Consider the following 27,828-nt stretch of genomic DNA (forward strand, 5'->3'; position numbering starts at 1 on the left):
AATATCTACAGTGGAGGAACTTAATGTCATCAGACTTAATGTTAATGAACCACTTGGTACTAATCATCTGCTCTATTATAAATAAATCCAACTTGGTCATTACCTTATCAACCCTACTTGTTTTTTTTGCCAGAAAGTCTTCCATGTTTTTTCACAGGAAGCCATATCCTGGTTTGATGAGCTGGTAGGATTTTTAAATATAGTACCTGTCTTAAAATCCTCTACCAAGGATAAATACCACAAGGGGTGCATTTTCAGGTATAGTAGCTACAGTGTAGACTCTCATTCAGTTGTAGCCCTCATTCAATTATTCTTGCCATTCCTAAGTGCTGGTTATTGTGATGGCCTTGTGATTTGTGGAACAAGAACCCCAGGATTAATCCTCATGCATGGCACATTGGCATATGCTATATCCAGAATACCTCTAATGTGGATGGAGGTGGCACAATAATGCAATGGCAAGAGTTACTACTTTAAAGCTCCAGGACACCTTTTCAATCATGGTTACTGTTTGCTGTTTTACATTTATATTAGCAAATGTATGTGTGTATACTGTACATGGCACCCTTTGTCAGCTTGGTGCTTGTGCTCAGGGTTTCTAGGATCTGGGATAAGATTAACTAGAACCCTGAGCAGGATAAATCAGTGTTGGAAAAAGAATAAATACAAATGAAATGCTTCTCCCTCAAGGCATACAGTATAACAGATACTATTATACTATCATATGTATAAGGTTTATAGAGTGGCTAGTTAAAAAATCCGTGCAAAGATATGGATATGGGAAGAAAAATGGACTGGACTGTTAAAGGAATTAGCAAAAAAATTGTTTTTAAAATGATTTAGATTCCATTCAGGTTTAATCTAACAGCTAAAAGATGGATTTGTAATAATTTGTTCATGAAGAATATATGTTGATTAAAATTTATTAGTTTATAATAACTAGATTTAATAACAGCAGACCGTATATGTTCAATAAAATAAGGACAGTTGAAAGGTTATTGTTGATTTGTAATGTCATATGAATTGAAATTCTCATAAAAACTGAGAAAAATTAGTTTATTTACGTGTGTAAACGTGTTATTACATCATGTTTTTGATGTTTTGCTGCCATCTATTGCCAGAGAGACAGCAGTGCACTGAAATCATACCATTACAATTTCTTACAAACCTTTGTCACTGGGAGGTTTACAGTTCTAAAACTCCTCACAGTTTGCATAAAAGTGTTTTATGAATAAAAACAAAGAGAAATATTTAAAAACTTGGTTAGAGATGCCACGAAGTAGGTGGCAGTGCCTTAACCGTATATGTGTTGAAGGCCACTAGGACCTCTTCCATCCTTGTCAAGGGGAGTGCTAACCTTCTCTCCTTTCATACAACACACCTTCAATGCGGTCGTGTCACAGTATATAACAGTTGTAATGGGAATACGTGTCCTGATGAGGGTAGCTTTTTAAAGTATGACTAAAGGTATTATGGTTTAAGTCATTTTAACAAGTTTATTACATAAAATCAATTAATAGAACAAAAATAATTATGTGTGTCATATATAGAAGTATATTTTTATTTTTCTGCTAGCAAATAAACTATTCATGTGCCGCAATGCATTACTTATTTGCATAAAAAGGCTGTAAGCCAATCATATTTGAGAACGAGCATGACGTTGCTGAATGTTTCCGGAAGTAAACCAGTGTCCCAATGGGAGCCTTGAACACTCCCCTTTCCCCTTTAGGGTCTGCAGCCCTGTGCTGCGCGGGTGCTTAAGTGGTTTGTAAAAAGTTTATTATAGTACTAAATGTTGACGCGTGTAACAATACATGTTTGAATATACACGTGTCGTATATATGACAGTGCGAACTCTACATGCAGTCTGGTCAAGACTGAACATAATAATTAATTCGTTCCAAGAAAATCCAATAATGTTTCAAACAGAACTTTCGATGCCGTGTTTACATAATACTTAAACCAGTAAATATCAGTTAAAGTAATAAAGTAAATGTCAGCTGTAAATAGTTATCGCACCATGTAAAGACCAAAATCAATCTCTCTCTCTCTCACTCTCTCACTCACACACACTCACACACATACACACACACACACACACACACACACACACACACACACACACACACACACACACACACACACACACACACACACACACACGCACACCAAAACTGACATAAGGAAAAAACCTATGAGGTTGCCAAGAGCTGCAGGAAATACTGCTCACTCCCTGTATGTAACAGTCTCTTGTATTTCCCCCCTTTCTGAGGTATAGGGGTATTACAAAAAGCATCTTCTTCATTCATTAGGCCTCTGTTAGAAAGCTGAAGGTGAAGACAAAAATCAGCTTCCAGTTTTCACCTTGAATGAATGGGAATTGCATATTCAGAGACCAGATCAAAATCCTCTTGGTTTTATTTATTACAAAAACCTACACAATTGGTGTGTAGAATTTTTAGATCTACTATATATGCCCAAAGTTATTATCATATAGACACAGAGTATATTGAAAACAGTATTAGTGACAAACTGCCAGGCTATGACACAATATTTATCTTTTTTTTATGTCTGCACTTTTGAGAGTCACAAACAGCTGGAACCAAATTCCTTGTGTGTGTCAACTGTGAAATAAACCTATTCACAAAACATACACATATATTTTAATCAAGCAGTAATAAAGCTTTGTGGTATCTCAATTATGCATCCAGTATGAAGTCTTTATGCACATTGAGATTTTGCAACAGTGCAAATGTTCACACACCTCAGTATCAGAAAACTGAAAATGAAATAAATGAAAATACATGGTTTTTGTGTGTGTGTGTGTGTGTGTGTGTGTGTGTGTGTGTGGTTTGTCAAGTTTTGCAAAGATTTACACAGGCAAAGTACTTATAGGCAACACCAATGCTACCTAATCTATGGCTTGGTGCTGAAATAAATCAGTAAATCTGTTCATGATCCTCTAAAAATGTGGCAGGCAGTTATTCTTTTTTAAAAAAATAAGGGGTTAGGTTTTTGGGGTTGTTTATCTTTCTCTGTATGATGATCCAAACAAATATTTTTCAATTAATTAACATTACAAGCAAATGGAAAAACAACAGTATATCAAAAAGGCAGGTTATTATGATGATTTTTCTTTCTGAGACATTAATGTCTTATATTTTAAAACTCTAAACACTGTTTTAAAATTAACTGGATCAAGCATTTAATAAATAAAATATTAAATGTTTTCTATATTCACAACATCATTCTATATTATAAATTCTAATATTATTAGTACTAAAAATATACATTTTTAAAATTATTTTCTTTAATATACAAGTCCTAGAGTTATGGAAAATTGCCTTAAAACACAACTTTACCACACAAATATTTCTTTGGAATAACTAGAATTCGCTATAGGAATACATTTTATACTATTGTACATTGTATTTCTGTAACTTTTTTTTATTAAGCTCTAATGCCTAGATTATCTGATAATAATTTTATACGTCCTAACAGTAGGAAACATTTTTATTTAATCATAGGTGAATCTCATGTTATGTGTTTGTCTGTTAAGCACCAGGACATACATTCATGCATTTCCTGTGTATATTTAATTGGCACAGTGAACACAATATAAAGTATTCAGTTCTCTGAAATACAAGCTTAACAAACAGAAAACAAATGACAATGAAAAAGTGCAAAAGACAATTTGGAGGCAGGATAGGGAAAAAACTTGCTTAGCTGAGCAGAGAAAGTACAATTTCAGAATATTTTTCTATTATTAGTTCAAAGCTTAAAAATAGATTTTTTCTCTTTATTATTTTCATAGTCATTCTTATTTATAGATTTATGTGCATATTTACTGATTTGAAGCTGGTGTGACACTTTACAGCACAGCCAGGTGTATATATCTGTGTGTGTGTGTGTGTGTGTGTGTGCAGGTCTATGTATGTGAAACTGCAGTGAAACTGAATGTTTCAGAACAGTGAGATGTTTTCGGGCAGCATCAATATCTTCTTGCTTCATATTTACAGCTCATTTTAGCAGAAATGTAGGTCAGTTTGTAAGAGACATTTATCTTGTAATGATAATGTAAAACAATAAAAAAAAAAATGAAGCGAGAATTTTTTCTCCTGTAAATGGATGAAAACAAAAAACAACTTTAATTTGTAGAAGAAAAATTTGCTAAAATAATAATAATAATAATAATAATAATAATAATAATATTAATAATAATAATCATCATCATTAATGGTAAGAAAGTTAAAAATCAAACAGTGAAAATCAATTATGTGCCAGCGTGAGTAGTCAAAGGAACTTCCTAAAACTAAACAATATTAAATTGATTCATTTTTTCCCCTACAAAACAAAAATAATGTTGTTAAATAAAAAAGTACAAATGTTTTAAACCATAGACATTAAGCCTAAGAAAGGAAATCACATATACCACAGAGTAAAGCCATGGACACACATGAGGAGTGTTTTATCCATGATAATAGAGGTCTACTGGGGTTTTGTTGAAGAATTTACAGTTTAAACTTTCATATATGTTTATTCTCTAAGAACAATCATATTTCCTGCTAAAGCTGTGCATACATGTGCTTTTCCACTGACGCAACGCCCTCTGCTGCTCACAAGTGTCTGGACTGCCAACATGTCATTAAGGAACAATTCAGCCAAAACATTTTCAACAATGTTTTCTTGGTGTTACAATAGTAATGTACGTAACAACTGAAGAAGTTTACAGAAAACAGTTTATCATCATGCAAACTGCATGTGTTACTTTGCCTTAAAATACACTTCTAACTCAGCAACGAGATTTCTACATAAACATTTGCATAACTAAAACAGCATTATCCCTCACTCAGGATCTAGCAAGTTCTAAATTTATGCATAGGAATCATCAATACACATATTTAATGGACCCTTCCCTTTAAAAAAGGTGATTTTAAAATAGTGTGGCTATTGGCCCAATTACATCCAAAAATTTCAGTGGTTTAAAAATCCCTCATTATTCTGCTGCCATATTTCAACTAGTAACATACTGCAGCCGGAATGACATGGACCGTAGACGCATGTAAAGCATTTGTCATTATTTGGCTCATAGTGGGTTGACTTCGTTGGAAAAGCCTACAGTAGAAAGTCCTTGAGTGTAAATAGGGACACTACTACTGCAATTGTTGGTCTCTCCAAATAAGTAGTTACTGGCAGAGATCACTTAAATCATTTAAACACAAAGCTGCATGTGCCAAATCTTCAAGCAAGGCCTATTCAACCATTATCTGCATCGTCTGTGATGCGTGTTTCAGTCTGTAGATTATATCATTTAATGAGTTTCTACATCTTTTGAACACCTCAGCCTGCAATTACTGTCATTGATGCTGGTATAATTCCTAAAAGTACACAACAGTATGGGAGCTCTTCATAATCAGTTTATCCATGCAACCTCTTTTCTAATACTTGGGGTTTCTGCATACCCTATTTATGGGCATGGGAGAAGATGTACAGAAAGTCCACACAGACAACAACCCAACATTAAGGTAGAATCAGGGACTAATATTTAACAAAATGTTAAATATTAATTTTGTTACATCAATTTTAAAATTATCTACTAAATTACTTCTAACATGTAATTTCAACTTTCATACTTCTATGAAACATTCCACTTTTAAACATTAGGCCAGGCCACCTATTCGAGTCTAATTGTGTGATATCTTCTATAAAAGAAAGTGACTATAGCTTCAAGTTCTGATCAGAATTTTACACCTTTTGCCAGTCCTAAAGCTCCCCATAAACAGCTTAAACATGTCCCCATAAATAAGTATATAAAAATAATTTCTCAGACACTGCTGTTGATGTTTGACATAAGAGAGACATTTTATACACTAAGATTTTGCCTATTCCTTTAAAGGATCACCATTCAAATCATCTTGAAGCTTAAAAATAAGTATGACATCAGTATAACAGCCACAAATGTCTGCAGCACATAGTCCACTCACATTATCTTTGATGGTGTATCAAAGCTGAATATTTTACTAATTTAAACTTAAATTTCTTGAAAATGTAAGTTGTTGAACTAAGCCAGCATTAGTTTTGGTAAAAGCACTGGGTCAGTGGAAAAGCACAGTATAGCCCTGATCTGGAATCAGGACCATATAATCATAATCAAAAGTCAAAAATTGTCAACAGCACATAAGCAACCACATAAGATGGCTGACCTTTAGACAGGCTCAATAAATTCACAGGATGAGATTGCAAAATGACCTGTTAACAAACTGTGCATGTAACCAAACGATTTCACAGTGTTTGTTTGTAGCTACTAGGGGTTGCAGGGCCATTATTTCTCGCTAGTTGAGCAGTAATTTCATGACATACCTATTATAGCCTATAATATAAGTACAGCTAAATGCTGAGAAACTGACAAACTGAATTTCAAATAACTGATAAATACAGGCTAGATATTACATTTCCACCTTTTTTTAGGTTACACTGTTAAAGACTAAAAATAAATAAATCAGTGCAATAAATGTGCAAAAAATATGTGTATCATATGATACTATTTTGAGAATTCTTTAAATGCACTTGTGTATAAATATTTGTTTCTGGAGAGCACACAGCCCAGAAGCTCTTGTCCTTCAACAGTGAGTTCTTTATAGCTCAATGGAGGCTGATACGTCTACAGTAGCATCAGAAAAAATTTTCAAGGCTGATAATGACCTGGCTGTTGAACATAAAGGCCTCAATAGCATCCAAACACAAGTGTTCCTCTGTCTGTTGGCATGCCCTAACAGGCTTTAAACTAGTCGAGAGAGACTGGAGAGTGATGTGTAACCCATGGCACTGATGTCTCTCTTTCATACAGCACTATTTACTATGCAAAAAAGCAAGGATATCATTTATTCTTTATTTTGCTTTAAATAAAAACAAAAATAATTGTGAGTAGGTCCCACCAACTTTTTTAACCATAAATGTGATATGAAAATAATAATGTTTCATTAGTCTTTCACAAAATGTGTAAGCATTTTTTTTTCCGATTGTGTAAGCATTTTTTTTTTCGATTAACAAAGAACATTTAGCCTGCTTTCTTTTCTGTTGGCCTTATTTGTTTTTATTCTAATACTCTGACCTAACATCCCCAGTGCTGTGATTGTGAATCTATTGACAAATCTATGCAACCCCTAATAGCTACACACTGGCTAATAAAGCAACATAATACAGTGCTTGTTCTAAAAATATTCTAAAAAAGAAACACAAAATAAATCTGTTGGTGCAACACATTGACGCAAATGAGCCAGAAAGAGATTTCCCAAAATGGACTGATTGTAAAAACATAAAGACTCAAATGCATATAGAATATCTAGTATAGGCATCTTTGTCCAATTCTATAGACATAAAATATCTCATTAACTGTGTGATATCTGGAAAAGAAAAAAGATTGAAGGTAAACCGGTCACATGTTGAACAAGACTAAAATGAATGGTATGGCAGATGTGTCAGAGAGATTTACTGGACAAGACTAATGTTATCAGAGCTAATGTTTTAGCTGTGCCCATCTGTAGTATATGCTATCTAGCTCTGTCTCAATAGATGTAAATAAATGCAAGGTCATGTTGAATTAAATTGCTATTACGGGTGCCAGTAAGCTGCATAGCAAATAAGCAATATTTTTACATGTAGCCGCAGATTAAGGGTCAGATTATTTGTAACTCTTATTGGTTGTATGGGCATTTGGATCGGTTACTGTCTGCAGTAGATGCTCCACAGCCATCTGTGTTTTTCTTCCAACATATTTTGTCCATCATCATAATCATCATCATCATCATCATCGTCGTCATCGTCGTCATCGCCGGTGTCATCAGTTCACTCTCTCCTTTTTGGTAGAGTGGTGTTTACCAGTTTATGCAGTCACTTGCCGTGTGCCTTTTTCTCTCGGTTAGGAATCTGCAGTTACAAACAGAGACAATTTTAGAAAGAAGACACACACTTACATAACCATCACATACAGCCTGTAGATAGTATGTCAGTAATCTTCTGACATGCTCTAATCTGTAAAGTTTAAGCCCAGTCAGGATCAGAAACACTGGGTACAAGGTAAGAGAATTTACTGCCTACCAGTATGTTTTTGGACAACAGGAGTAAAACATGAAAACTCACACAAACATGGGGAAAACCAACAAAACTCCATACAGACAGTAACCTGAGCGCCGGATGTTAGTTTTCCACTTACTATTCTTAAATGGAACATTTGACGGAACAGTTATAAATTTTTTGTGTCCTCTGCTGTCTATTGTATGCCCTATTGTGTGGCCAATTGCACAGAAATCTCCCTTTCATTCCTACTGACCCATCACTATTTGAGCTGAAACTAAGTCAGGCTCATAAGTTGTCTTTTAAGGAAAAGGAATTAAGCTGAGCAGCTGTGTTCTGACTGGAGATGACTTCCAGCCTGGAAAAATGTAAACAGAAGCCTGAATCATCACACAGCAATATTGCTAGGCAGTTTTTTCGAATCATATGAATAGAATAAGTGTAGAACTTTTACAAACTACTGTACATAATTATATATCTGAAATAGTTTGAGATTATCTGCAATCACAGTGTTTTTTCTGCTACTGTATTCTTCATATAACTTAAAAAACACAGAGATTTAAAGAGCCACCAATATTGTCATATGCTTTATTTGGACCAGATAGAAACAATTAAAGTGCTTATATATTGCAGCATCAGAACTGAAGGAATGTGGCATTGTGATTAGTGAGTTGAGGCACAGAAATAGTGGTTATGAGCAAATGTATTGTGTTTAACATTTGTGTGGCTTTTAGATTTCCAGACTAGTTAAACTAAACTTAGTTCACCATGTGATGCAGCACTTTTTCATGCCTATGATTTCTTGGTAAGTTTGCAGAGTCTGCTGTCTCTAAAAAAATCTATCTTAAAAAAAGTCACTGCCCAGCAATGGTTATTATAGTGTATGATACTAAACACTCAGTTTATCATTCCTGTAAACTTAAATATCCTAAATATTATTTAAATAAACTAGCTAGTAAACCAAACCAGAATTATTGCCTGAAAAATGAACTGATATTACTTGAATTCATTTACAATTAGTTACTGCACAACATGAAACCTTTTATGACAAGTAGGATATTAATTTTATGTTTATCACCCTCAGCCGTGCATCAGATTATTGTCAGTATATCATGCACATTCAAATTCCACAAACCCGGCTCCCTCCCCAACACACAAACACACTCTCTCACCCTCTGGAATGAGTTGTATGCCCTGTTCACAACCTCTAATCCCACACATAAAGGCCTGTAAAGAAACAGACAATAAACCAGCTATAGCGGATGTTTCCTCCTCCCACCCCAAGAATAAACCTGATAATGGGATATATGAAATATTTTTGCATTCATTTAGCAGACACTTGATACAAAGCAACCAAAAGAATTTATCCAGAAAACAATGCCAGAATGTTCAGCACTGTGAGAAAGCATTTGCCTATTTTTGCATATTTGTCACATTTTGTTTAAGATCTTTAAAAAAAATTAATATAAGACAAAAACAATCATTTACAGTTTTTAAGTACGTAATAAAATGTATCCAACACCAATTGCCCCTCACCTAAAATTAACTGCCCACTTTTGATAATTAATTGGAAATATTATTAGATTAATTAGTTAAATAGAAATACGAGAAGACACAAACTCCATATCCATACATATGGACAGCACTACAAATGAATTTGTAAAGTTTCAGGACACCAGTGAGAGTCATTATCTCCACTTACAACCTGGTAAATCTTTCCAGAAGTTACCAGCCTACCAAAATTCCTCTAAGAACTCATTGATGATTGTTCCAGGAAGTAAAAAAAGAGAACTGCGGGCGTACATGTTAACATTAGCATGATTGTATCATTAGAAATATACTGGGGACAATGGTATCCATAGGAAAACTGCAACCACAGCAGCCACTGACCATGAGAAAGGCTTATCTCACATTTTCCAATAAACAATTTGATCACCCAATATAGGTCACTGAAACACTTTCACATAGTGCCGTTTGACTGAAGTCACATGACTGTACAATACCCCAAATAATAATTATCACATACTATACAACTATTCAACTGGTGGCCCATGGGCCAAATCCGAGGTAATTTGTTTCGGTATAATAAATGCACTTCAGTCGGACAGCGGACACTCAGTTATGAAGTGACCTGCTTCTGTTTCATTCAGCACGAGCCGCATTTGCAGCACAGAGATGGAGTCACATGATGTTACAGTAGGCAAGTGGTGCGAGCAGCCTCTCCTGTGAGACGCAATAACTGACAGGACAATGAGAACTTTTGTTAGTATCATGTCTTCTGGTCATTCCAAAAAAACCCTGAGAAATTCAGTGAAACAACATTAACCCTGCTCCACTTACATGAGCATGTTTGAATGTAAGAAAAAAGTTTACATGATGTCTTGCGGTGCAAAAATACGACATATGAGCTCCTATATTGTTGTAGTGTCATCACTCATATTGCCTGCCATATCTACCTGGCATCTTATCTGAGATGTTTTTCATGAACTGGCCCCAAAGACAAACTAATTGAATAGCTCTTCTATACATGTATGTATAAATCATTCTGAGCAAAAATCACATATACAAGAAACAATGATTCTGTAGAGGGTAGGTTATGAGTCAAACTATTAATCATTTTATACATTTTCTTGCATCAGTAAGTACTGAATGATGGAACTAATTAGTACCCTTCACAATATACACCCAATACACACAGTCATTTTATCATTAAACTGATTACATATTATTGAATCTAATAAAAATACAGCAGTAAACAGCAGCATATGATGTCATAACTTGTCATCCATCAAATACTTATTACATTTGTAAATACACTTTTAGTGCAAACCTTTTATTTTTCCATCAATAGAATGGACACTTGTGGTCCTTTCTCATGCAAAGTCAGATTTCTTTTTTATTCGTCTTTTCATACAAGCTTTGAAGCTTCAGGTACTGTGTAATGTTTTCTACCTAGTTTCCAAATTATTACCTCATAGCTATTTCTAAACCTACAGTACTATACGGCTTTGTGTACCTTTGGCATTAGAGTCAAGGAAGACCTCTATGTAGGATGAGGGCACATAGCCCTCCTCTTCCTCATTCCTCCGGACACGCGTCCAGCCATCTCCTTTGTCCTCCTCGATCACAAAAAGCACCTCTCCTTCTGCTAACGCCAGTGTTCCCTCATTATTTCCTAAAGAGAGCAGAAAGACACAAAGGCATACAGAGAGAGAGAGAGAGAGAGAGAGAGAGAGAGAGAGAGAGAGAGAGAGAGAGAGAGAGAGAGAGAGAGAGAGAGAGAAGACAACAAGACAATGAGAAAGGTAAAGAATCATCAATATCAACCTCCCTCAGTATGGCTAATTTGTGAGTATTTCAGTTCCAATTGAATACAGCCCAAATAATAATGCCTCAAAGAAATAAACAGCAAATAAATATACTTCGAATAAGCATTATATCATATATATTATTATATCATGTGTGTGTGTGTGTGTGTGTGTGTGTGTGTGTTACCTTCAAACGGGTAGAGTGCTTTGCAGGTACCAATGGTAGGCAGAATTTCTTCCTCAGCATCATCAAACTCGTCAAACTCTGGATCAGTCTGAACCTTTGTCTGGACTTCAGAGCTCTGTTCCTCAGTGTAACTACCATCAGGACTGCTCCATCACACACACACACACACACACACACACACACACACACACACACACACACACACACACACACACACACACACACAACTATAGCAGAAGCACTTTTCACCATTTTATATAACATTATATAACATTAATATATAAAATAAATAACACCTGCAATAAGGGAACATTTTGAGCTTACATGCTAACATGTTTACATGTTTTTTCAAAACAAGCAGTATTAGCTTCCCTGTGATATAACTGAAAACTTTGTCATTACTTATTAAAAAGAAATCAACAAAAATGCATAGTTAATCTGAGGAAAAAGTTAGGACACCCTATTCCCTAATAGGTAGTATTTCCATCTTTGGATGAAACAACCTCAATGAGATGTTTCTTGTAGCATCTACCAGTTGCTAACATCAACTGGAAGAAAGTTTCCACAACTCTTCAATGCATAATTCTTTCAGCTGAAGTTCGGCGGAATTTGCACAGTCCGTTTCAAATCACCACACAGAATCTCAATAGGATTAAGATCTAGGCTTTGGCTTGACATAACAGAATTCTCAGTTTTTTAATTTTCAGCTAGTCCTTGGTGGATTTACTGGTATGTTTTGGATCATTGTCATGTTTCAAGGTTCAGTTTCGCTTCAGCTTAAATTTTTTGACAGAAGGTCTCATGCTTAAGCACCTTCTGATACAATGTAGAATTCATTGTGAATTCTGTGATGATGATCTGGCCAGGTCATGCTGGCGCAAAGCATCCTCAAACCTCAAATAACACTTCCACTTCCATGTTCCACAGTTAGTATGGGGTTATTTTGGGGTGTTTTTGTTTATTCTAAACAGGCCCTCTGTTATGGTCTCCAAATAATTACATTTTTGACTCATCTGTCCAAAGCACATGATAACAGAATAGAGTCTTGGCCTTTGTCTCTGTGTTCTTTCACAAACTTCAGTCTTGCCCTCATGTTTTTCTTAGACAGCAAAGGTTTCCTCCATGCACACCTCCCATGATGATAAAAGTTGTTTAGTCTCTTTCTGATTGCAGATTCATGCATTTTTAGAAATTTGCTTGAATGGCCTGACTTGGCCATGTTGGCAGTTGTTTTAAATGTCCTCCACTTGTAAATGATTTTCAGACAGTGGAATGACTGATTACAAATTATTTAAATCCCTTAGCAGACTCATCATAAGCATCAACAATCTTTTTTAAGATTTCTTTCAAATTTAGTTGAATTCTAGAGACTGAGTTGATCATTAACAGCACTGTGTTGCAACAATAATGTCTGTCTTTATTTGCAGATACCATTTGCATTTAACTTTACTTCGTTTAATGAAGTGTGCCAAAAATTCTATTTTGCCACATTTTATTTTACTGATCTACTGATTTTGCTGTTTTTCATGAGCACTGAGATGCAGAATAACAAGCGTGAGATGGGATGAGGATGAAATGTGTAAATTCTCAGGAGTTATAGCTGGTGGAGCTGGAATAGAGACTGAAATACAAATGCAACTGTCTTTATTTTTAAAGTCCAAATCCAAATCATAGTCAAAGTGATCAAGACCAAACATTCACTTGTATTTAAATGTGGAGTGGCTGGTATAGAACTGCATGTGAGTATGTGTGTGTGTGTGTCTGAATGTGTTGTATACCTTTCACGGTCCTGAGCACAGTTGTTGTTGGATGTTGTAGTACTATTTTGACTTTCGTACACAATACTTTGTCTCTGAGTCAATTCACTTCTCGCTGGCATTCTGCCCTCAACTTCTGCCAGCCAGCCCTGCAATGTACACACACAAACAGGGCACATATGTAGTTATGTTTGTACTTGGGCTATACATACTGTAGGTATATACATTTAAACACGCACCTCAAACTTCTGAAGCTCGGCCTGTAGTTTATCAACGTGATGTCCAATCTCTGCAAGTCGTGGATCAACGCTGCTTGGATCCCCCATCTGGGGGTTCTTCACATACACATCCTTCATTTTAGTCAATGCATCTCTGAGAAACACACACACACACACACACACACACACACACACACACACACACACACACACACACACACACACACACACACACACACACACACAAAATCAGATCTTTGCTTTGACATTATATGAACATCCATGCAGACTGACATGAAAAAGTGGACCAAAAATGATGGCTATAGCTATAATTTTGGCAAACCAGTTTTTACTTATTTATAAATGTGTATATTGCCTCTATGGCCAGGTGCCAAAGGAGTAAAACTGGCCTACACAAGCCACTAGTGGGTGACTGTGAGCTCATGTATGCAGAAGAGTGCAGACAGTGGTTTCCTCCAAGTATATTATTTTATATTCTACCCTGTAGAGTAGCATACTGTAGTGAAGGTTTCACTTCAGGTGTGTCTTTGATTTCTAGGACTTCTAGAATTGAAAGGAATGTATATAATATATATCATTGGGAACACATAATAGTGGTAAACATTAATATGAAACAGATACAACTGCTTGTCACTGCAATCAATATGTATACATTATACTATATATTATACAATTAATATTAACATGAAAACTAACAATCTTAATACAACTGAATAAACTTAATAATCTTATTTATTTATAATTATATTTTGATGTTCATATCTGTTGATTACTACATAAGCTGTAATATACTGTTATGTGCTGCAGTATCAGAACACAACCCTGTTTATTTTATATGTAAGTGTGTGTATGCATTTCTGTACTTCTGATCCAGCTCTTTCTGTATGTCTTTATTAATGTCGTCGATCTTTGCTTGTAATTTCTTTCTCCTCTGTTCTGGGGGCAAGTGACTGAAATCCTCTGGATTCGCACCCTGAAAGCAAGAAAGAAGGAAAGAGAGAAAGAGATGGTTAAAATCTTTCTGCAAAAATGATGGGGATTTAAATAAGCTGTAGATTTTAAAAGGTCTGACTGAGGTATGCAGATTTTTAGTTGATGCTTTTCCTTCTTATTTTAAATATTAATGTTTGGATTTGGGATAGGAATGTTTTTATGGAGAATTTGAGCCAGACCATTTTGCAACTTTTTAAGTAGGTAAATTCCTGCTTCTTGCACTGATGTACTGATCTCTAGTTTTGTTGAGTCATCCTCCATCACATCATTCAATAGGCTGTATTGTTTTTTTTTCCAGATGTATATAATCTGCACTGGCTGCATGCTTCTGAAGACAAAATATATGACAATGTATATTGTATATTGTATTGATCTTGTGATAAGGTTGAATACTCCTGTAAAGTGGAAGTTTTGCCAACAGTGAGAGAGCATCCTATAATTTCCTAATTTTGTCTGAAATATTTCTTTCACAGAATGTAGATGTACAGATGAACCCCAGTAAGAAGCTTGCCACCAAACATTTTGTAATCAGATAATACAATTATTATTAAAATTATTGTATTTCTACGACCTTTGGCTAATATCCCTTTAAGCTCTTTTGACTTTTGAAACCACATTTGAAAGGAAACATATTTTATATACATGTTTTAGTGAAAAAGTTTTAAAGACAATAGATAGATATTCATTTAAACACAATCCACCATAATAACATTATTATATTTAAATAAAACATAACAAATCGATTTATTTGGCCTTGCTGCTGTAAGATTTTCTTTGGCACAATCAAAATTTGGTGATTAACTCGGACATTTAACATGGATGTCCCTAATCCAATCCTTGTTTGCACTCAGTTGCTGTTTTTGTGTTGAGAAATGAATGTACTTGTGCTAATGTGTAGTATACAGTGCAAACATTCAGAATAAAGTATAGTCTCTGGACATCTCTGCTATTCCAGCTACATATATGTTATACTAGGGGTTTCAAACCTAACTCCTTTTCCTTAGTCCAGCAGGCAAAATTTCCTCACAAACAAACATTAAAACCAGTATGCATGCAAAAAATCAAAAATAAATCTTAAATAAACTTCATCATCCCAAAATACACATGCAAATGAAAATGTAAAGCATGCATCTGTATCTGTCAGTCATGTTGAATTTTAATTTTCTATATGTGGCAATATAAAAATTTAATAAAACTATAAATTCATAAAAATATAAAAATGCAATTTATTAGTGGCAATTTATATTTATATAATTTTTCACCATATTAATAAATAAATGAATCCATATGATATATCCATATTGCATCTAGAAGAATTTACTTAAATAGATATGTAATTTAGGAGATTTGCCTTTTTATTATCACTGGCTATTATTAATGGAATTTATTATATCTGAGATTTCAACAACAAATTCTGATGTAATTAGTTCACATAACATGAACGGAAAAGTACATGCTGAATTAATAACATTATTAACTGTATGAATAACATTATTAACTGTATGAATAACATTATAAGTTCTATTGCTAAAAACCGATGACAGTTAAACTGCACACTAATATTTACTGAAAGCATCTGTGTGGAATTAAGTGAGGGTGTGTTTTGGGCAGAACCCAACAAAATACTCCCAGGACACAAAATGTGTGCTTGGATATGAAGTTCACAGGATCAAACAAAAGGCCATATAATAATAATAATTAATAATAATTAACATGAAAGCTTACAGGATGTGGCAAGGGTACAGAGTTGAGTGATGCATTTATCCATTCATTAATTTTTATTAAATGCATTTAAGTTACCCTGGCCATGATCACTGTGGTTCAAATGCCTAATCTGTTCATATTATTTCAAACAGAGACAACTAGTTTGATCTGAAAATATACTCATGAACACAAAATAATAATTATGAAATAAGGCAAAGGTGAAAAGAAAACATTTGTTATTTAACCATTAGATGAAATTACGTTATGATGTTATTGATGCCTAACTAAACAATTCAACAGACAAGCAAGTAGACAAGAGGAACAGTGTTGGGTTTCGGATCACCTCAATTAAGTTCCGCACGTGTGCATTGAGTGAGATCTAAACAGAGGGATGGCCACCACAGACACAGTCAGACAGACAAAACAAAAACAAAAGCAAACAAACATAAGACAACACCACATTTGTGTACTTATTAAAAAAAGTTAAAATATATCAAATGATTAAAATACAAATGACTTAAAGCATAAAAATCAATAACAACACAGGGTGTCATTAGTGAAACGGTTTGGTGGGTTATAATGTTGAACATGCTACTGTCATGCCAATAAAGTCATGCGTTTTTCAACATGCTTACCAGCTTGAGAGAGAGCTTCTCGGGGAGAAGAGAGATAATGAGGAAGAAAGGAGAAGAGAAAGAAAAAACAACATCAGAGGAGCCATATTGCTTCACTGCACACAAACACGTGTGCGCGCACACACGCGCGCACACACACATATTCTAAGTTGGGTGATGGTGTCACTGGTGAAGGTCACTACATAAAGTTCAAAAAGTGCCATTATTTCAATGGCTGCATGTGTTCATTTCCAGGGATAAACAGACAACTACTGTTGTCTAGTGGAGTGACTTCCAAATCTCGATTCATTACCGAGAGATTTCTTGATTTTATGCAGATTTCTTTTTAGAGATTTAGAAAAAGCTGTTTCTGATGAATAAGAAACAACAGTAGAGTAGCAATGCGAATCATCTTTAGATATTTAAATTAAAATGAATCTCTGTACTTCAATTATACACGAAGACCAAAAGCAAAAAATTTCAAATGCTACTCGGGCGTTGACACCACATTTGATGTTTGCAAATCTGGTGACAACAAGCTAAACATGTGTATGTTGTAGACTGCTGTAATGCTCGGCAACATTCCAAAGATTCCACACAGTTCAAATTCACACACATCTAAGAGTCATATCCTGTCCTTTAACGAACTGTGATCAGAGCAGATGAGCTCATGTAAAATACAAATGCATTAGAATAATAATTTAAGCATGTGGTTTAAGCAGTTATTTTAGGGAAATAATAAAAGATGCAATAATACGATTACAGATGTGATTAGTTTTTCAATATGGTGTGTTTTATTCTGCTTAGTCCAAAACAATTTAATTATTGACTAAAGAAAAAAACATAACGCCTGTGTGTGAAATGTTAAATGAACATCTTTTCAACTGAATGCTAAATGCTGTATAAACAACACCTCACCAGAGATTACACATCCTAAATTACATTACACCTAAATTAGACTACATATACTAAATCCATTTGTATATATGTCTCTGACAAACCAACATATACTGACCAATCAGAACAGAGAATTCAGGAGCACTTTAGTATAATTAATCAATATCGCATGAGTCCAATTATACCGACAGTACACTCCCTGACAAAAGTCTTGTCGCCCATCCAAGTTGTAGGAACAACAAATAATAACTTGACTTCTAGTTGATCATTTGGAATCAGACATGGCTTATATGAAAGGCAAAGGCCTCTAGATTAAGCTTATTTTACCAAAATAAAATCATCATCCCTTGATTTTTAATGATTTAATTAGGACAGAAAGGTCAGACTTTGCTTAGACAAAAGTCTTGTCACATCTTTAAAGGATTCAACAAATCACAGATTAGAGCATCACCTGTGAGAAATACTGTAATTAACACATTCCCAGGTGTGTAGAAGAACCCCAGCACACCCGACCTTCATTTGAAATGCATGCTGAACGCTGACAGCATGTCAAAGATTCAAGTGCAGACCAAAGTGCTGATCTTCAAGAGCCTGAAGACCAAGTCTCCTGTCTCCTGCTACATCTTTAATGTATCTAAACAACAAGTGGAGAGGATAAGAAAAAGATTTGAAGAAACCGGTTCAGGACAGGCCCAGGTCAGGCAGACCCCGTAAGACAACAGTTCGAGAGGACCGTTTGCTGGTTCAACTGCAGCAGAACTACATAAGAAACCAGCATTAAACAGAAGACAACTAAAAAATCGTGTTGCATTTGCCAAGGCCTACAGCTTGCAGGAAGGATTGTGGAAAAGTGGCAGAAGGTTGATTTTTTTATTGAACTGCATCCCAATCATCGCAAATACTGCAGAAGACCTATTGGAACGCGCATGGACCTAAGATTCACACAGAAAACAGTCAAGTTCGGTGAAGGAAAAATCATGGTTTGGGGTTACATTCAGTATGGGGGCGTGCGAGATATCTGCAGAGTGGATAGCAACATCAACAGCCTGAGGTATCAAGACATTCTTGCTGCCCATTACATACCACAGGAAAGGGCAAATTCATTAGCAGGATGGCATTCCTTCTCATACTTCTGCCTCCACATCAAAGTTCCTAAAAGCAAAGAAGGTCAAGGTGCTTCAGCATTAGCCAGCCCAGTCACCAGACATGTTTGGGGTAAGATGAATGAGAAGGCATTGAAGATGAAACCAAATTGCCATTCCAGATGACTTTATTAATAAGTTATTTGAGTCATTGAGGGTGCAGTCCTCCAAGCTCATAGGAGTCATACACAATATTAATTCTTTTTCCACTGTACCATGACTTTATGTTCTGTACTGTACATTATTTCTGTTAAGTACAAGACTTTTGTCTAAACAAAGTCTGACCTTTCTGTCCTAATTAAATAATTAAAAATCAAGGCATGATGATTTTATTTTGGAAAATAAGCTTAATCTTGAGGCCTTTAACTTTCATATAAGCCACTTCTGATTCCAAATGATCAACTAGAAGTCGAATTATTATTTGTTGTTCCTAAAACTTGGATAGGTGACTTTTGTCAGGGAGTGTACATGCATTTACAGCGTTTGGCAGACACTCTTATCTAGAGTGACTTACACTTATCTCATTTATACAGGTGAGCAATTGTATTGGGTAAAGGGCCTTGCTCAAGGGACCAGCAGTGGCAGGTTAATCAAATACACAACTATTCGATTTCACACCGATCAATAGTCCAGCACCTTAACCACTACGCTACAACATCCCCAACATATAGGCTAATATTAAGTGTAACTGCACAATTCTGAGTGTGATATTGGTTTTATTTAACAGTTCTATAAACAGAAAAGAATATCGAGTGGCAACATGGCCAAAGGTTTTGTTCATTTTTGCTGAAGGATCAGATCCCAAAAAAGCCACATGCACTTTAGCCAGCATGTCTGGCATTGTGAGCTAGCCTAATTTGAAATGAATGAAATGAGGCTAGCTCACAATGCTAAACATGCTGGCTGAAATGCATGTGGCTTTTTTGGGATCTGATCCTTCAGCAAAAATGACATTTTGATGTGTGAATGAGCATTCAAGAAGCCCAATAACAAAGAATCACATTTTTATTTGCACTGTCTGATTTGTAGTGAACTTCATCAGATTTATAGGAAAGAAAACAAAAATGTGTATTTTTGATGCTTAATGATAACAAAAAGGTAGGGCTCTAAAGCACTAGCCAGACAATGGTTAAGAAAGGAAGCACAGCTAGAATAAAAGAGGAAATAGATAATGACAGAAAAGAACGGAATAAAGACAGTAGAAAGAGAACAATAGCAGGGCACAGTCAAAATCCTGGTGATCCTACACATGATTATGAAAAATGGCAATTTTCTATCATTGAGACTGCTGTTTATTTTCATAACATATACATTCATATCTGTAATACACTGTGGGAAATCCTTAATACACTTTGGCACAATAACACAAGAGAGATATTTTTAAGAGTAGCACACTAGTACACTAGTATAAAGAAAGCCTTTGCTCAAATTACAAGGCCAGAAATTGTTTGAAAATGGTTAAAATGGAAAATGAAGCTGGAAAGTCAATAAAGAATAAAGACCATGTGATAAAAAGTGAAGTAAATAACTTATTCTGGAGAAGTGTTGACATTGCATATGTGTTCTATACTAAATAGTTATAAACTAGTTTTATAAAAAGTTTATAAATGGTACTGTATCCTGTTGCAGTTCAACTATTTAACATCATAGCAAAATGCACGAAACATTTGTCAAGAAACATTTTGTCTATGACATAATTATGCACTTGGACATTCTCCCACTGGGAAAAGCATGTGTATTTTATGAAGGATAATCATTCCAAACATAGCTATAAGATGATGACCTGAATGCTACAATGCTTTGGTCTTTGAGCTCATCCCAGTCGACATTAGTGATCAAGACACACTTTGATGAAAACTTTACACACACTAACAATGTGTGACATGACACATATTTTGTATGCAGTAAGCACATATATATACAAATATGTATTGAAGCTACATGATGGAATTCCAGCTGTGATCTTCATGACATCAAGAAGGCACAGGGGTAAATTCTGAGACATAATCCACATATACAAAAATACCAATAGGATCAAAGTTCACATAGTGCTTGCCTGGTCTTATAATGTACTGATTCGTTTTAGAATAGCACTTGTGACACAAGCTGATTTCATTAAAGTTTATCAAAGACAGACACTAACCTCATTTAGGAAATAAACAAAAACATGTTCATCACTGTCTTATTGTGTGTTTGTCTAAAGTAAAATACATTAAAACACTAAATGAGGTTATGTCTGTAGTCCACTCTTATGTATTTATTTACAACTATAAATTCATTAGAGACACACACACCCTTCCACTCATTCTCGTGTAATATTCTCACCAAGACATTTTAGCCTTGGCTGAATAATAGAAACACTCTCACATACTTATACAAACATACCTACATACACACTTACGACATATTGCCTGGCCTCAAAAGCATAAGTAGGCCGGCCAAGAGTCCTCTTCATCAGCTCTTTATCATAGTGAAGGGACTGTGGAGACTGCAGCAAGGAAGATATTCTTATCAAATCACTGAGTGTTCTTATACACACAGACACACAGACACACACAGTATTGGATGCATAGGTTTATTTCGATTTAATGTGCTACAGAACTGAAACAATGAAAAAATCGTATTATACAAAAACGTAAAAAAAGATTAAGATTGACTTTTTATTTTCATTATATTTATAAACCTATATACATTCAAGAAGATTCCATCATTGTTCTTTAATAAGGAACCTTCATGTGTTTTCTATTCTGTTTATCAAAGTAACAATTAGTTGTTGATTTTAATATACCTCTGGACCTGCACTTTTGGGACACCATTATTCTAAAAGAGACACTCTTTTAGATTTAGATTTCGCTCACTCAATCACTCACTAAATCTGTTTATTAAAATTCTTAATTTATACACTAAATATAAATTATTTTGAATGATAGCCTATCCTGATGAGATTTGATCCTGTCTTCTAGGATGTCCCCTGTCCAAATGGCACAAGGGACCACTAAAATGTTTGATTAATTTGAAAATGATGCAAAACATTAGTTATTACCTTCCCATTTACCAGACCTCAAACCAACTAAATCGCTGTTGGACATATTTGAATTAATTTTTCTTTACCACTGTCATCAAAACATTAACTGAGGATATATTCATGTGGAAGAATGTTGCTCATCTCTAATACTGTATGTACAGTATAGTATTAGTACTATAGTATAGGACTATCCAGAGATCTATTATCCTTTAATATATGATGAAGCTTGTGGAGTCCCAACACCTTAAATAAGCTCATCTGTATTTCTTAAATACAGAAACAATCTTATCTGACAGAGAAGTAAATCTGGCACCCAAACACAGACACAAACACACACAGATGCCCAGGGACACAAATCCTGGTCTCTGAAAATACACTAAAATTATATATGTCTATCAACACACACGCACTTATGAACACGCACACTTTCATATACCAATGTAACTTCTGTATCCTATGGTTTTACTCCTATACACTCTTTTTGGCAACAAAACACAAACAGATACAAATAAATGCTAACCTTTTGCACTATAGATCAAGGGTTTTCAACCTTTTTGGGAATTCACACCCCTGCTGACATTTGATTTAAATGAACCTGCGATCACAGTAACTTATTGTGGCAGTCTTAGAGCTCATGTATAGGGAAGGGGGCAGATAGTGTTCTCCCATGTCTGTTATGCTGCCCAGTTCAAGTGTTCACCCACTCTGGGTGGTGGGAACATATGAAAAACAGTAAATGTAATCAACTATACTTAGCAATTTTTAATGTTTGATGCTTTTCCATCAAAGTGTATCTAGAGATGGAGTCACACAGATTAGCTCACTCTAGAGTGGTTGTCTTCGGGAGTCATTGGTAAAGCTGCATGTGAATGTCTACATATGACACTTAAGAACACTTAAGAACATATGACACTCACTGTAATCTAAACTGTCGAAAAATCAGACAAAATGGCAGGACGTAGCTGCCTTTAAGCTTTTGTGTTTTGCTCATTCCTGTTATTATTGCTACTGCTTATTCATGGAGAACACCAGGGAGAGTGCTGAACCCCCTCTAGTGGACAAAAACAAAATGCTATAGACTACCAAGAGGACAAGTTTTACCGTTGTTTGTTATCTTTTTAACTTACCTGGTTGAGACTAAGATATACATATGCTATCTTTATTTTGCAATCTTCTGCCATCCATCCAACCATCTTTTCACTCGCTATGGGGGCCTGGCCCACAGATTGAAAACCCCTGCTATAGAAAACAACAGTAGAAGCTTAAAGCTCAAAGCTCTGATGGGTGGATGAAGGAGCAATTTAGCATGAGGTATGATAACATTTACAAAGCTCTCTCATTTATTTCTCTTTTTCCCTATCTTCCTTTGGTTCTTTGTCCCCCAAATTACTCCAAAACATTTATCTCTTGCAGTCAACATTCCATTATTCTGTTCTTCCTCTGCTCATAGACTCAAGGACGCCATTCTGACCTGTTCTGTAGCATCAGTTCTTCAAACCTATCAATCTGTGTGACCCTGATTCCTATAGGTATGTCTTTGTGTGTGTGTGTGTGTGTGTGTGTGTGTGTGTGTGTGTGTGTGTGTGTGTGTGTGTGTGTGTGTGCACATCAAATAGGGGAAGCAATACTTCAGGAAATTTTGGTCATAGGACAGTCCACATGTTGAAGTGGTACTGCAAACCAGCACACTTCCTTTTTCACAAATATCTACTTCCTGTTCAATAACTGACACACAACAATGTCAGAGTTTCCTGTTTTCACTATTTCGGGGCTCTGGTGAAAGCATGCTGTTTTCTTCCATTCTGTGTCATTCTGACTGTATGATTAATAGCTATTTGGTTTTCTTTAACCATGAACATGCTACTTAAAAACACCTCACTCTTGTTTTAAGAGAATTTTCCAACACTGCATTTTCAGTAACGGTGCCGTTAAAACTTACACTGTCTTTGTTAAAGAACTACTGATTATGTGCCACGTGCTAATTCATCAGTCTCAGTTTTAGCTAGATGATGCTTAGCTTCAGGTTTGGGCTAAGATTCCTGTCAACGGTGTTGTTTCCTCATGTTGTGTAACATTGCTGTGTTTTTCTTTGTCAGTTTCTTCTCATACTAATGACTAATTAGCCAATTATCAAGCAGGCTAATATTCCATTTTTTTTTCTTTTGGACAGCATTTTTGCTTAATTTTTTTGTTTGAGAAAAAAAAACCCAGCATAGTTTATACACTTCACTAGGACTACAGCACTCAATTTTATCCCACCATGCCCTTGTCAAATGTTTTACTAATCTTTGTGAAATAAATAATCTGATGAAGCCAGCATGCTAATTTACCTAATGATTATTGAGCTACACTGGACAATACAAAATCGGTAACATTAGTTACTTTATAATGTTAACATTATGTCATGTTTTACACTGATGCAGTAAATTTATTAGCTAGCCCTACCAGGTAAGAAAAAGTCAAATAGTTTTAGCCTGAAATGTACTAGCTAAAGTAATATTGCAATGTTTTAGCTGTAGTCAGCTGGTTAAGTGCATCCTTGCAGATTATGGGGAAATAAAATTATTTTTAACAGTGCTTTTGTAGAACATCATATTTGTGCACTTGACAAAATGTCAGCATGTTGTTGGCCAACATTTCAACTACTAAATGTGTTTTCTCCTTTCATGTTACATTTATATATCTCCTAAACTGCATTGTTCAAGTCTGTTTCTTTTCTGTTTTCATATGTTACCATGAGGCAGCAGTACTGACATACGACAGCTTTGTAACATTTAAACTTCAATTTGCACATTTTTTATCAGAGTTCCCTCATACTTGTGTGTTCCTAATTCTGAAAAGATCATCATCACTGATCAATCCACAGCCAATGTGTGTGTTGCTGTAGACTTATAACTTATCCTGTAGACAGGATTAAGAATGATAAGCTTATGCTGTACTTACAGCACCGAGTCACACAAAAATGAAATTATGTGTACTTACACACCAAATGAAAACGTTTGTGAAATTCAGTAGAAGTTATTATTTCTTTTTTTTTTCCTGGTGTTACCCATAAAATCCCAGAACGACATCTGCTTGTGTCAATTGTTCAGGCAACTGATTCACCCCTGACAAATGACACTGTAGAAAAAATGAACAAAATCATTTTAAAGTGTATCATTCCTTATTTTATCATAACTGAGTGTAGAGGAAAAACTAGTGCTCCTTTGTCACTTATAAATTACAGGACAGTGAAACTCTTTTCTTCACATATCCCAGTTTGTTAAAATCTGGTGTCAAAATGAAGAGAGTTAAGGGTCTTGCTCAAGGGCCCAACAGTGGCAGCTTGAGCAAGACCCTTGAGACTTGAACCACCAACCTTCTCATAAGTAAGCCACCACTGCGTTCGCATGTCCCAAAAAAGTCTTGCTTTCATGTTACATTTTCGGACAAATTTTGTAATGTATGCTAAAGGCAACCAATGTATTTAAAACTGTAGCAAGCTCCCACAGAAATGATGCTAGAATGATGTCATCGGTGGCTCTAATATTTGTTTTTATAGGCAAGAAATACAATCTAATGTTAGAGTCACTCAAAACACCCAAACTTTATTCGCTACAAATAAAATAACACGCAATGCTTCTGGAAGAGAATGTATTACGATGAAGCTGAAGTGTGTGTTTGTGTTTGTGAATAACTGCAACTGAGCAAGATGTAACAGTAAAATATAATTAATCTAGCATGATAATATCTAAACCAAAGAAGATGGACCAAACACCAGGAGAGATAGAGGAAGAAAGTGGGAGAGAGAGAGAAAGACAACGAGTAGCAGACATATAGAGAGGGAACGGGTGCTAAATGCAGCAGACAAAGAAGAGAAGGAATGGGACGTTATTTGGACGTAATCTTTCCCCAAAAAGGTCTGCAGATCACAGAGCAAAGGAGATGTTACTGAGGTTACATACCAAAATGTGATCAATTTCATTTCTATTGCCATTAAAATGATTTTGGATGGGAAAATGGCTGTCATTTTTATTCCATATATGTCAGACGAAAGAAATAATTGGCATTGCTATATGTGTATGTATTTTCACACATTTTCTTAGGCAGCTAGATAACATGAGCTATGTTAGGCAGCTAGATAACATGAGCCTCTGTGAGGATATTTAAGGAACAATTGGGACAATTTTAGGAACAATTAACCCTGAATGTCAAATCTAAATATGAAAAATGTATTTTTGACAAAATTAATATTGTGTAAAAGATTAACTAATAAATATTAAAAATCTAAATGTAAATTCTGAACATTTTCCCTTTACACACTAATCTATTTTAATGTTTTTTTTTAATTGGCTGCAGTGGGTATTCATCTCTACATGTAGACACTGGTGGATTGGCCTTTTAATCCTTTACTCTATGAGTGCAAAGTTTGCTATCTACATTATTTACATACTGCATTTCAGATTAATGTGGCAGTGAACGCCACTGGAATATAGTGAAAATTCCACCCACCAGCCAGCTCTGCACTACCCTTCATTTAATATTACTACAGGTATACAGTATATTCATCACTGCTGATGTTAGCATGACCGATAACAGAACATTTTTTTATAATAATTATAGTTCTATAGAACTAGATTTGAGGTTGGGTTCTACTTCAAAATGTTCATAAGCATGTACTTAGTTCTTATAAAGACTCTTATAAGGATGTAATCAACATCACTCAATACTGTAGTCTGTAGTCTGCAGAGAAAACAATGAAATATTGTAAAACATTTTGCAATTGATATGATTGTTTTTGAAATTTGAAAAAAATGAAAATAATAACAAAATTTTAGACCCTTAAACTACATCCGTCATCCTTCAACAAACGAACACACGATGAGGCAGGCAAAGAATGGCAGCACACACACACAAAGGCATGCAAACAAACACACATACATGCACACACCACACAGACGCACATACTTACCCCACGACGCAGGCTCCGAAGGCAGTGAATTTTGGGCTTGGAAGTGATGATGTCATTGAAGCGGTGCGAGAGGGCCTCCTTTGGTGGTTTGGGGCTCTGAGGGGCGGGGCAGGGGTCAAGGGTCATAGTAGAAGGTGAGGGGGGTTCTGGAGGGGGTTGGCGTGGGTCAGGGGATGTTAATAGGGACATAAGCTACGTAAGCAAGACACACGCCACCAAACAGCGGCAGAGCAAGAGAGGGAGCAAGAGAGGAAAGTTGAAAAGTGGAGAGAAAAGAGGAAAGAGAGAAAGAAAAGGAGGAACGAGGTAAAAATGTGAACAGAAAAAAGGAGAGAATTTTTGAAAATGCAAGAAAAATTAAAAGATAGATAGATAGATAGATAGATAGATAGATAGATAGATAGATAGATAGATAGATAGAGTTGGTGAAGAGAAGAAACAAAATTCAATCCAGTTGAAGGTAAAAAAGAAAGGGGGAACACAAAACGAGAGAAATAAGGCTCCAAAAAGTTAAGACTTAATAAATAAATAAATGAATCCATTAATTGATCAGACAATTAATAAAACTTCTAAACAAATGCAATACAATGGGAAGCAAAGATAAAAACAAACCAAGGATGTGCGTAAGACAGTTAGTTTGTTAAAGAAAATAATCTGATTATTCAGAACGAGCAACACAGCCAGGACACACACACACCAGACATTTCTGTGCCAGACTAAAAAGCATTCTTAACAGATAACAGTGAAATATGAAATACAATATCCATAATGGCACGTTAACATAAGGACAACGTGCCACACTGAAAAGCAAAACTTTCATTCTGTTGCTCTTACGACACCTCTTCAATCAGTACGCTATTGCTTTTTTAAGAATTATATGCTGACTTTTATCACAAATGAACACAAATAACTATTTTCCTTCCTTCTCACAGCCATGG

At 35.3% G+C, this 27,828-nt stretch overlaps 1 protein-coding gene and 1 non-coding gene across 24 annotated transcripts in view; both read right to left on the minus strand.

Annotated features, from left to right (window-relative positions):
- Positions 1–1,251: 1,251 nt before the first annotated feature.
- On the minus strand, positions 1,252–1,379 carry LOC113646593. Its single transcript, XR_003441487.1, has one exon. It is a non-coding gene; the product is annotated as a U6atac minor spliceosomal RNA (small nuclear RNA).
- Positions 1,380–2,826: 1,447 nt separating this feature from the next.
- LOC113646587 (formin-binding protein 1) overlaps positions 2,827–27,828 on the minus strand; it is a 73,826-nt gene continuing 48,824 nt past the window's right edge. For 3 of the 23 annotated variants that reach the window (XM_047805341.1, XM_047805338.1, XM_047805340.1), the window contains exons 10-19: positions 26,891–27,082; positions 21,316–21,402; positions 16,897–16,911; positions 16,605–16,640; positions 14,428–14,537; positions 13,565–13,697; positions 13,347–13,474; positions 11,569–11,714; positions 11,090–11,248; positions 2,827–7,926 (exon numbers count right to left, since the gene is read on the minus strand). In XM_047805341.1, the coding sequence (XP_047661297.1) occupies positions 7,919–7,926; positions 11,090–11,248; positions 11,569–11,714; positions 13,347–13,474; positions 13,565–13,697; positions 14,428–14,537; positions 16,605–16,640; positions 16,897–16,911; positions 21,316–21,402; positions 26,891–27,082 (1,014 nt within the window). In that variant the 3' untranslated portion in view covers positions 2,827–7,918. The remainder of the gene's footprint in view (positions 7,927–11,089; positions 11,249–11,568; positions 11,715–13,346; positions 13,475–13,564; positions 13,698–14,427; positions 14,538–16,604; positions 16,641–16,896; positions 16,912–21,315; positions 21,403–26,890; positions 27,083–27,828) is intronic. The other 20 variants (XM_047805343.1, XM_047805339.1, XM_047805342.1 and 17 more) reach the window with 20 other exon arrangements.

This window comes from Tachysurus fulvidraco, chromosome 21, assembly GCF_022655615.1.
Source record: "Tachysurus fulvidraco isolate hzauxx_2018 chromosome 21, HZAU_PFXX_2.0, whole genome shotgun sequence".
Taxonomy (NCBI): domain Eukaryota; kingdom Metazoa; phylum Chordata; class Actinopteri; order Siluriformes; family Bagridae; genus Tachysurus; species Tachysurus fulvidraco.